The sequence below is a fragment of the Lycorma delicatula genome, chromosome 5 (assembly GCF_047948215.1).
Source record: "Lycorma delicatula isolate Av1 chromosome 5, ASM4794821v1, whole genome shotgun sequence".
In the NCBI taxonomy this organism is placed as follows: Eukaryota; Metazoa; Arthropoda; class Insecta; order Hemiptera; family Fulgoridae; genus Lycorma; species Lycorma delicatula.
The window spans coordinates 156,808,976-156,821,526 of NC_134459.1; the positions used below are offsets into that span (position 1 = coordinate 156,808,976).

The 12,551-nt window shown below is 29.9% G+C and overlaps 1 protein-coding gene across 2 annotated transcripts in view; it reads right to left on the reverse strand.

Moving 5' to 3' along the window:
* The window catches only part of LOC142325516 (NHL repeat-containing protein 2), a 51,436-nt gene that overhangs the window by 38,194 nt on the left and 691 nt on the right, over positions 1 to 12,551 (reverse strand). For both annotated transcript variants that reach the window (XR_012756557.1, XM_075367382.1), the window contains exons 2-4: positions 11,363 to 11,529; positions 5,568 to 5,727; positions 1,397 to 1,668 (exon numbers count right to left, since the gene is read on the reverse strand). Coding sequence is in view for 1 of the 2 variants with exons in the window: in XM_075367382.1 (XP_075223497.1) it covers positions 1,397 to 1,668; positions 5,568 to 5,727; positions 11,363 to 11,529 (599 nt within the window). In the remaining variant the exon portion in view is untranslated. The remainder of the gene's footprint in view (positions 1 to 1,396; positions 1,669 to 5,567; positions 5,728 to 11,362; positions 11,530 to 12,551) is intronic.

Below are 12,551 nucleotides of genomic sequence, written 5' to 3' on the forward strand. Positions count from 1 at the left end.
CTTGATTTTAGAGATTTTTTTTTAAAGTTTACATACCACACACAAAGGAAGAATCTCCAGTAATTAAAATAACATCACACAGTTTGTTCTTACTTCTCCTCCATGAATTTATGTATTAATTATTACAGAAGGGATAAGGGAATGGGCTTTACTTTATAGCCACAAATTAGGTTTTTACACAACAACCTCTACATAGAACACAAAACTATAGACGAGCTCACATACAAATTACCATCACCTCATGCATCAATTTTGTTTTCTACAAATGATAAATTTCATTCATTTTAAATATAAAACCATAAAAGTATGACATAATATATGAAATAACTTAACACAAAACAAAACAAAACTGTACTCAATAAGAACATGATCAAAGTCAACGTACAATGTGTAACCCTTAAATATTAGTTTATATATGTTTTTTAATATATTGCAGACTGCATGAAAAATGATTTGACTGGAATCAATCAATAAAAATTTCTTTGATGCTAATAAATGAATGAAATTCTACTGTATTTCATTATAGGTGATGTGAATTATATTTAGGCTTCAGCGATACGAAAAATGTAGGTTGGTTGCAGACATATTCAAGCTGAACATTTTATATATTTTTTTCCTTGTAAAAAAGTTTGTAAATTTAAGTAATGCTAATAATTATCATATGATAATGATTGACTGTTTTTCTGATTTAATTTCAGAAAAAAAATTAGTATTCATTATGTATTAATGTAATTAAATTAGTATTATTATATTAATATTAATTAATGACTACTATAGTGTATGTAATATCTGAAGGTGGGTCATTAGTGAGCTGTGGCATCTCCTCCACTACTCTTAATATCACTGAGCGACTTCTCCTCACTCCAGCAGCTGAAGTAGTGTATTCCAAAAATCACATCCATTAATTTGTAATGACTTCCACCGTATCTAATTATAACGTTACTATAATAATAACGAAATATATTCTGGTAATTTGTTATGTAAATAAAATTATTTATGCCTAATATTTTGTTCAAGATATATATATATGAAGTAATTTATTTATTTATTTCTTAAAAAAACATGTTTTTTTCAAGTATATTAAACTACGATTTTTCTATAAACAAACAGAAACAATGACATAATATAAAAGTATATGAAATGAGTTGTTTATTTATTATAGGCTATAATGTTATGATTTTCTATGACATTTACAAAAATTATTTTTAAATAGCAAATACGCACTACTTTTGTAGCAACCAGTAGCAAGTTTTCCAAATGCCAGGTTATAGGAGTGGGGTAGAGGAGGCAAGCAGAGGTAATTTGCAGGAAGGACCCACCTTTACATGCACTATAAAAATTACGGATACTAACATTAATTGTAACTTATTATTACAATCATTTATCCACAACAAACCTGTACTTTACCGCTTGTATCAAGAATAACAACTCTGTGATGACCAGTATCAGCTATTGCTACCAAATTGTTTGACACAATAATTTTTCCTGGATAAAGAAGCGGTTGCGCTGATGATGGAAAAGTATGCTGAAATGGTTGTATCTGAGGTAAAGGATGATTAGATAAAATACCCTTACTTTTAAAAAATATAAGACACTCACTTATAAAACATTGTAGCAATTCTTTGTGACCTTCTCCCATCAATTCCAAAAGAACGTCTCCATTTGGACCTAAAAAGAATATATAACATCTTCTCAGTAAATTAAATACATAATAAATTTATAATATTAAAATATAAAAACTTATTTCAAATTAAGTTTACTTAATGTCTTATTTCAAGTATTACATAAATACTTTTTTTGTGATCCCTTTGCTTGCATAAGATTTCTACATTTAGTAATTAATAATTTATTTTACTCATACAATACTTTTTAATCAGATGCTACAACATAAATTAAGAAGCAATGTATATTGATTACTAATCAGAAGTAGTTAAGAAGAACAATACTTAAAAGAGCAATTCTGATGTATAAATACATGAGCTTTATTAAGTTTGACAATACCCTAATACACAGAATGTCCCACTAAGAAACAGAGAAACTTTCAGTACATGTTCTATTGATGAAAATAATGAAAAGAGTTCATAGAAACGTAGGTCTGGGAATGAGGAATACAATTTTTGTTTATGATTTTGTAACAGAAATTCTAAAGTTGCTCAACATAAATATCAGGAGAGATTTCCTGGAAGGAAGATTCCAAATACGAAAATTTTTTCTTCAGTACATCAGCATTTACAAACAGAAGGGTCATTTCCAACGTGTTAATTTTCTGTTGAACCCTAAGTAAATCATCGAGTTAATGTTGAACATTGTGTGATTCAGCGTAGCCCAGACACTAGTACCAGGCGAATTTCATGTTGCACTGGTTTGTCAAAAAACAAAGTGTGGAGCACATTCTACAGAAAGAAAATCTTTATCCTTTCTGCCTGCAGAAGGTTACAAAATTTGTGGCCATCAGATTAACCCAGAGGTTAAACTTCTGTCATTGGCTTCTAGATAATACTGATAAAGTAAATTCAATTTGATTTACTGATGAAGCCACTTTTACAAGAAACTGCATCTTCAATTCTAAAAACAGCCATTTATGAAGCGAAGACAATCCACATGGTACTGCAGAATTTTAGTTTCTAACATAGATTTCACATTAATGTTTGGCATTAATGTGTGGCATTATTTAAGACAAAATTCTGGAACCATTTATTTTCAATGGAAACTTTACGGGAGGTGCATACATTCATTTCTTGAAAGATAATTTGCTAGCTGTTTTACAAACCAGAGTGCAAATGACTTTCCAGCACAATGGTGCAATGTCACATTTTTCTTTAGTAGCTAGAAATCACTTGAAGTATAATTTCTTAAATTGGATTGGACGTAGTGGATCAATAGATTGTCACCATGATCATCTGACTTAACGCAAGCCACTAGATTACTTCATTTCAGGCCATATGAAGATGAAAGTACACCAGAAAAAAGTTAATACCAAAGAAGAGTTACTGATTAAAATATGAAAAGCTATTGAATTTACACAAAATGATCCTGAGATGATACAGAAAGCCACCTGAAATATTTTATGTTGAGCAGAGTGCTGTGTACAATGCAAAGGAGGGAATTTCAAACAATTACTGCAACTGAGGTTTGCATTCTGTTAGCATTTATCATTTCATGAGTTTTATTTTTTTGTTTTGCTGTATTAAGAATAACGTTAATTAGGTACAGAAAGAATAATACGGTTTTCTGTCTATTTTTCATCTGTTTTACTTCAATAAAAACCGATTTTTAAAAGCTTTTATTACTTTTTATTGGCTATATTTACTTTAATTTTCTCAGAATTAAATCCTTTACAAATTTTGTTACTAAATCTTCAACATTTATTAGTCATTAGCAAAGCTATTGTACAACAAAGCTACAAAAACTTGTTTTTTGACACCAAATTTTGTGTTTTACATTGGATATGTTAAAAGCTACTGAAGTTACAATGCTGGAACATGTTTTATCCTATTTCCCAGCATTAATTACATAAGAAACCACCAACTTTACTCTTTAATTTAGGTCCAAAAATTACAGTAGGGCTTCTTTTTATCAGAAGAACTGAATCTGAGCAAAATGTTTCACTTACCGTAACTCAAAAACAAAGTGTTTCCAGACCTATGTTTATGTGAACTTTATTATTTTTATCACTAGAACATACCCTGAAAGTTTCTCAGTTTCTTCATGGGACCCTCTGTATAGAAACTGCTACATTATTCTTGAAACATTTCTAGAATTTTCCAAGCATATTACTACAACTAAATGCTTGTAAAACATGGCTAGAACGATTCTTGAACATTCTAGACAAAATGATACAATTTATATTGTAATAGTACAATATTTTCATAAATGTACTCTATATACAGTACGTTATAATACTTTTCAACGTAACAATAGCAAAATAACAAGTCAATGAAGTGAAATATTAAGTGATAGAATTGTTATTTTAAAAAAGAAATGTAATTACGATTGAACAATTTTTAACCACAAATTTTGTTTTCAAAATAAGTATCTTTCTTAAACACTTCTGAACATATTAACAATAAATATATTAATAAAAATCAATGAAAAAATAGCATAAATCAATTCTAACACCAAATTTAAATGTCAGTAACCACATACTATAATTATACAGCATAACTCATCTGCAGCAATGTTATAGACTAAGGCATTTGTAGTAAAGGGTACAAGGAAAACAAAAATTAAGATTAATAATTAGAATATAAAAAAGGTGTCATTTCAAATACCTCAGATAGGACAGCTCATATGAAAACATAAGGATATTAAGAAGAAGCTTACCTAGTTCCAAGATATCAGAAACACATAAAACTTTAAGAAAAAACATAAAAGTCGAAACAAGCCTGAAATTTTATAATACCTTAGCTATGTCAACACTAATTTTATCAGGTGGAACTTGGATCATCAAAACGATATATTAGAATTTAAGCTGCTGAAATAAAACTTTTCATAAGAATCAGGCATGGGAGTGGTTATATCAACGAATCAGACAAATATTGAAATGTAGGAAGAATTTGGATTCAATAAGCAAAAGAAAAGTTACATATTGTGCAAGACATTGGCAGTCATTTAAACAGGATAGATTCCAACAGCCTAATGGTAATGGTATATAGGTATATTCCAAAAGGGAAATGAAATATTGGAAAACCTTTGAGAACATAATATAACAGCTTAGGCCGGGTGTACAGAAAAAACTACAAAACTCATAAAAAGGTTTACTAACTAAGACTGGACTGTATAAAAACCTGTTACCATGGAACAAAGGATCTAAAACTGCAGTGGCAACAGATAAAAAAGAGCTGAATTCAGCAAAAGTATTATAAAATACTTATATAATGTTTACACCTCTTAATGATCTATATACAGTAAAAGGACTAGTAAATTCTTTGTGGCTCCAAGGATTTGTACCTGAAGGAATCCATGTATTGAAAAATTTATTTTTTTATCCAAGAAGCATTTAAAACATTAAATTCTACTAAAGTAGTAGAAACTTTACATGTGCTACATGAAATGTTATTGCATCTGTTAGAGGGTAGTTTTGGGTATGATTTTTAAAAGAAAATTGAAGACCTATTAATATCTGAAGAGATTCATTGCTCAATTCAGAAAGATCTCAGCATTATCTGTAGCATAAGGCTTTTGAAGAGTATGATCAAAGCACTGGAATTCAACATAATGGAGCAACCCCATCTTCTTTCTAACTACAGTAGAAGTATTTTAAAAACAGATTTTAATGATCATATCACCAACAGTGATTTATGGGCACCTAAACCTAGTGTCACCAATTTTTTTTTATGGATATATTTTAAAGAAATTCTACAAACACTAAAACAAAACAATGCACTAGTTAAAAATATTCACTACAAAATTTGAAAAACACAGTTACAAGGCATACATAATATAAACACACACGTAAAAATATTTTAATTTTTATAAAATTAGCAATTAATTTTTCAGATATATTACTTATAGAAAACATCTATGGTAAAACAAAACACAACTTAATAATTTTAGGACTTTCTTACCAACAACAACAAGTGTTGGCCAGCAACAAACTCCCAATGATTCCCACATTGTTTCTTCTGCATCATTTACAACTGGATGTAGTATTTCATATCGCTCTACTGCAGCAGCAACATTTGCTGTTTTTCTTTCATTTGAAAATTTAGGACTGTGTACACCAATCTGCATAAAAAAATATATTTATGAAAAATACAAATTATAAGTCTATAAAACCCTTCTTAAATCCTCCTAACCTTATAGAAAAAACTACCATTAACAAAAACTGTTATTTAATAAAGATTCATTACCCTGAACAAAAGATAACATTTACATTTATAAAGGAAAATTTCAGAGAATAGATGAATAAATATAAGATTTTTAAAACAACTTATCCCTTTAAAGTTTTCACTACAGGATAGGCAATAGTTTTCTTTAGGAAAACCTGAATAAGGTCTTCAGAGGCGCTTTAGAATCTTGACTAAAAGGAATTTGTTAAATACATATTTGAGCTGGTCAATGCAAAACCACTCACCAGTAATGTGCTACTTACATCCTGAGTAACTCCCCAAATCCTAATAACTGTAACCAAGCATACATATTTTTGTACCTTGATAACCTCCTTGATTTTAATTTTACAAAATAATCAAATCCATTCAGAGCAGTGATTTAAATTCAAACAGTAAAATGGTGTAATTAAACTGTACCTAATAATTTAATTACGATAATTTACTAAAGTATTATTGGTGTTTGACATTAATTAATTTTTCATAAAATTGAAGCTCTAAATTTTAAAAATATTAACTTTATAGTGACAAATAAGCTGAAATTTAATTATACCACGTTAGCAGTTTAAAACTGAACCTAACAAGTTAAAACTACAGTTATTTGAGTGTGACGTTTAATGCTGTTACCACTAACACCACCATTAGTTATATATGTTATTACTCTCGTCATTTGTAAACTGCTCATATTTTAGTGCAGTATAGTTTCGTTATTTTCAGACGTGTTTTTCTACAATATGTTACTTTTCTGAAGGTTGGAACTAATGGTTTAATAGTGGAAGCTTATGTATGTTCAGGATCCTTTCAAGAAACACATAAAATATTAAACAGTAATTTCTACAGTTCTGAGCAACTTACTCAGACTCTAAATAACTGAAAAACTCATCTAACTGGTAAATAACAAACATATTCAAAAATCTTTAGCCAACAGGAAACTCAAAAAAAGGAGAGATGGTTATTTTGTAAAATAATAACAAAGTTATCATTGGAAAATTGAAGGGTAAACTGTAATTGGAAGGATTTTATTTTCTTACTACCAAATCTGTACTACAAATGGTGCCAGTCCAAGCAAATGCAGATATATTACAGAAGCCATCAACAATTGTCAGTTACAATGAAAGTAAGGCTTTCAAAGATTTGAGTTATTCTTAATACTGCTATCCTTAATGCTATATATTGTTTCAATTAGTAACTGGAAATAAAATTGAAATAATATTTTGAGAAAAAGTTGTATTGGTTTATACCCAAATGTAAACATTTCTAAGGCGATTATTAACATCCATGAACTTGTTAAAGTTAAACAAGGCTGAAGTTGATGTAATGTATGTCACAATAAAATGACTAAGTACTTTGGAAGAAATTACATGCTCAGATTTACAAGAGACCCACCAGGTTGATCTAGTAGTGAACTCGTCATCGCAAATCAGCTGATTTCAAAGTCAAGAGTTCTAAGGTCTAAATCCTAGTAAGGCAGATCTATAGTAGTATTCAAATATGGATTTGAATACTAGATCATGGATACCAATGTTCTTTGGTGATTGGGTTTCAATTAACCACACATATCAGGAATGGTTGACCTGAGACTGTACAAGACTACATTTCATTTACATTTATACATATCATCCTCACTCATCATCTGAAGTAATACTTTACAGTGGTTCCAGAAGCTAAACAGAAAAAGAATAGTATACAAAAGAGTAGTATTGGAAAAGAGAGTAATACCCACTGTCCAGGTTGTTCAGAAACCAAATATAATGTGCTCTAAGTGCTTTTTTCCAGACTATTCTATTACATTAAAAAGTGAATTACAATTAAAATATCTTAAAAAATAGTGTTAATTGGTAGAATTAAATTGGTAGAATTATATATATATATATATCTTTGATTTATTAATAGTTTTGCCAAATACTGCAGAAGAAAATAATTAATATTATCAGATTTTGGTAAGATAATAATTAATAAATATTATATTTATTATAATAAAGAAAACAATGGACGAAGTGATTTCGGAACGATTTTAAAACCTTCTCCAAATACAAAATCTTATTTTCTTAAAATCGTTCGGGCCTCCGTGTGGTTCGTCTGGATAGCTTATGGAGAACTGGAGATATCCATAAGTGAACTAAATCGAAATCAAACCTCTTTGGCTAAACTCCAAAGTTGTAAACTCGTGGGCTTGCCCACAACACAGGAAAGAAACATCCTAGAAAGTTCAAGTATGGAAAGTTCTTTTATTACTAACTATATCTCTTTTGGTAATAACCAGAGAAGTTCACCATTGGATTGGGGAGGTGGACAAATAAGAGAAACTTCTAAAAACGAATCGGAGCGTCGGAATACACCCAAAAAACAAACAGTTAAAACAAAACAGTTCCACTACTTTGCGACATTAATTCACTAATGAAAACAGGGAAACTCAAAAACCTCACAAACATACTAGAACACCAGAAAATAGTAATATTAGCATTACAAGAAATGAGAAATACCATACAAGAACACTACGAATCACAAGGGTTCAGAATCTACCAAGGAATTCCTGGCAAAAAAGTCATGAAAAATGTCCCGCAGTTTGGAACAGGTTTCATCGTCAAAAATACAATACTCGATTCAGTCATAGATTTTCAAGCCTACTCAGACCGAATCGCAACATTAACGAAAAAATCAGCAAACAAATTCTACACACTAATCAACGCACATGCACCAACAAACATTAAAAACAGGACTAACCCTAAGGAAGTGGAAAACTTCTAGAACCTATTGGACCAGATAACTACCAAAATCAACAAAAGGTATACCAAAATTCTATTACGGGATTTTAATGAACAGTTGGGAAAGGAAAAAGATACCAAGATATCATTGGTAAATGGCCTGTACAGAAAAGAACAAACGCAAATGGCCAAAGACTAGTGGATTACTGTAGAAATCACCACCTTTTATCTAAATTCACCAGACTACCCAGAAAAGCCAAAAGAATGAAAACCTGGAAAAGTCCCAACTGGAAACTAGGAGAGTTTCAACTCGACCATGTCTGTATGGAAAAAAATTCACACAAAGAGATCTACAATGTAAAAGTGTTGAGAGGTTTGGAAGTAGACTCAGATCATTACTTAATCAAAATTAAAATCAAAATGACACCACGGAGAAAATCTGCAAGGGACAAAATATTTAAAAAGCAATATGTCCAGAATAAAATTACAGGAAATGTCACATACACCAAAAAAACAGACCAACTAGGGACTGAAAACAAACTAGAAGCCCTGGTGGAAAAACTAAAAGAAATAGCATCAGAAATTGCACCGCCAGATAAAAAAAGGAAACATCAGTGGTGGAACATTATCTGTGATCAAGCACTGGAAAACAGACACAAGGCTTGGTTGATCTTCCAATCAAGAAAGACAGAAGAGAACCAACAAAAACTAAGAATGCAAAGAAAACTCGCACAAAAAATAATCCGAAATCAAAAGAGGGAGTATCACAAGAAATTACTAGAACAGATTGAGGAAGACTTCCATAAAAATAATACAAGACAATATTACAAAAACTTTAAACTGAAGAACACTACATTTAATGCCCCAACACTAATGTTAAGAAATTCAGAAGGAAATCTGGCACACACTGATAAAGAAAATGCCAACATCATGAGAGAAAGCTTTAGAAAACTTCTGAATTGTGAAGAACCAAAAGAACTTCTGGAAATAAACACAAATACCCAGATTAAAACACCAAGAGAAAACATCCTTCCACCAACATTAGCAGAAGTAAAGATAGCTCTGAAGCAAATGAAAAACAACAAAGCAAGTGGAGAAAATTTCCTGACTGCAGAATTATGGCTTCACCCAAAACTAGTCAAAATCATCGGACTAACACTAACGGATACCAAATCCAAGGTTAAATTCAGGGGAGAAATATCTGATCCATTCGACATCAAAACAGGACTGAGACAAGGAGATGGACTGTCATCGCTTTTATTCAACTGTGCCCTTGAAGTTATAATACGGGATTGGAAAAAATTAAATAAAGACAACGTTAAAATTGGAAAAGGTATCTCAGTAAATTGCCTAGGCTTTGCGGACGATTTAGCCCTACTATCCCAAAATATAGAAGAGGCCAGATACCAACTGTCAACACTGGAAGAGATTGCAGGAAAAATCGGTCTAAAAATTTCATACGAAAAAACCAAAATTATGGTGAGAGACCCACTATGCATAAGCAAAGTAAAAATAAACAATAATGACATAGAACTAGTAGAAAACTTTAAATATTTGGGGGAAAACATCACGCACAACCTCCAAGAAAATCCAAACTGGAATGAAAGAATAAATAAACTCATCAAAGCCACAATAAAAACACACAACATCTATAACAAAAAATGCATGTCCATAAACACAAAAATAAGACATTATAACTCTGTTATCCAACCAGAAATACTTTAAGGATGCGAAACCATATTTGGACCGTACCAGACAAGGTTTACCGACAAACTGGAAAAGATTGAAAGACAGATTCTACGACGTTGCATCGGGAAAAACATTAAAAAAGACGGGATTTGGAGAATTATTCCAAACGAAGAGGTTTACAAAACTATCATCCCGATAACTAATAAATTTAGAAAGAAGAGAATTTCTAGCACATATTTTCAGAATGGAAGAGACCAGACTTATCAGACGGATAATCGAACTTTTCTGGAACAAGAAAAGCAGACCGAACTGGTTATACGAAGTACAGAAAGACATGGAGGAATTAGACATAACCCGTGAAAACCTAAAAACAAAAACCGGAAACTATGAGAAATTAAAAAATAAAGAAACAAGATTCCTACCAAAACCCAAGAAAACAATAAGCCAGGTGTACTCTGAACAAGAAGATCTGAAACCCTTAGAAATTACAGGCAAAAAAGAAAAGCTGAAAAACAACAAATCAGCAAAAAAAGAAAGAACTTGCCAAAAAAAATTGTACTAAAGTGATCCATTATGGTCTTAAAAAAAAAAAAAAAAGAAAAAAAAAGCATGTTTCACTGTCCCTCAACTCTTGACAGTGTCCAGATTTGATACAAGTAAATTTTGTTTTAGCTGTGTGTACCAGAAAAGGATACACTAAAAACTTAAAAAAAGTTAAGAATTAATTTAAAACATTAGATTTAAAATGTTGAAAAACAATAATCCAGGTCGAGGAGAAAATCTTACCAAAGTAGGCCAGTACCCAAGTGTTAACATTATCTAGAGTCACCTATTTTATGAAAAGTGGTACAGTTACTCTAAAATTACAGGGGCATAAACATACCAGTGAAAACACAATACCCTTTTTTTGAAGAAGTTGCAAAGAATATAATTAATTCTACTGAATTAACTATACTTTTGGTAACTCATTCAAAAATAAGATGATACAAATTTTTAAAATTCCTACATAATGAATAACATTTATATGAAAAAGAATGTATACAATACTTTATTTTTTCAAAATATCTGACTATTTAAACTGGTTATTACAGACAGAAAACGTTCAATAAAAGTTAAATATAATCAGTATTTAATACAAACCACAACAAGTCCATCTTCGGTAGAAAACTGATTCTCTAAAACTTTCAGATCCGGTAATATATGCATACAATTAATACAGCAATATGTAAAGAAATCAAGTATTATAATTTTCCCTTTTAAATGTGTTTTTAATGACAATGGTTCTGTTACATTTATCCACTCTAGACCTAAGTATAAAAATTAAATATAATTAATATTATATAATACAATATTATAAACATATTTAACAACACAGAACAACAGTACTAACTAAAATACTACAATAAATATATAAAAACAATACATTGGAAATGCATTCACTTCCTACTGTTAATGTTACTCTTACATTCTAAGAAATATAGTATTTTAATTTATCAGTAAATTACTTGAAACTGTACAAAAGAATAACTGATTAAATTATTTTTAAAACTAATTTAACAAAATCATAATATTTATCACTTTATTATAAAATATTTCAATTAAAAATTAAATGTTCTAGTAGTCTTTTAAAGATGCAATAAATAGTTTTTATTTATATTAGTTAATATCAATGTCAAAAAACAAATTCTACACCATTTGGGAATAGTTATGCTCCAGTTGTGATAATCTGGAATATTATTGTATAGAATTTTTGAAATTGTATTGGTCTTGCTAGTGTACAAAGAAAACATGTTAGCCAGAAGTTAACTAACTATTCTTCATTTGATATATTTATTTACCTCAAGATAAAAGTATCCAATTTAGTACTATTGCATTCCATCAGGTTCATATTCAAATTCAATAACATGGTCAAATTTGTTAACATTGTTATCTGTGCATTCTTTATTGCCTTTAAATTAATATCAACAAAATCATATGATTTACATTCAGAAATAGATTAACTTTTGCTATTAAAAATGAATTTTCTATTTTAAAAATAATGATAACGTTCATCATTATTCCACAATACAGATAATTAAGAACATCATCACACAGTATGGATGTTTTCAACTCTTGCATGAAAGATGTCTTGTATCACAGAATGTAAACTTTCACAATGGTAACAGTGTTGACTCTACTTCAAGATTATTCTAATAAAATGTAATTTGAATTAAAATTGCAAAAAAATATTTCATTATTACTCAATTTAAACACAAATTTCAGAAGTGATAGGCAGATGGCATATGGAATATAGTATGGCAAGTTATTTTCACAGCATATTAGAAAATTG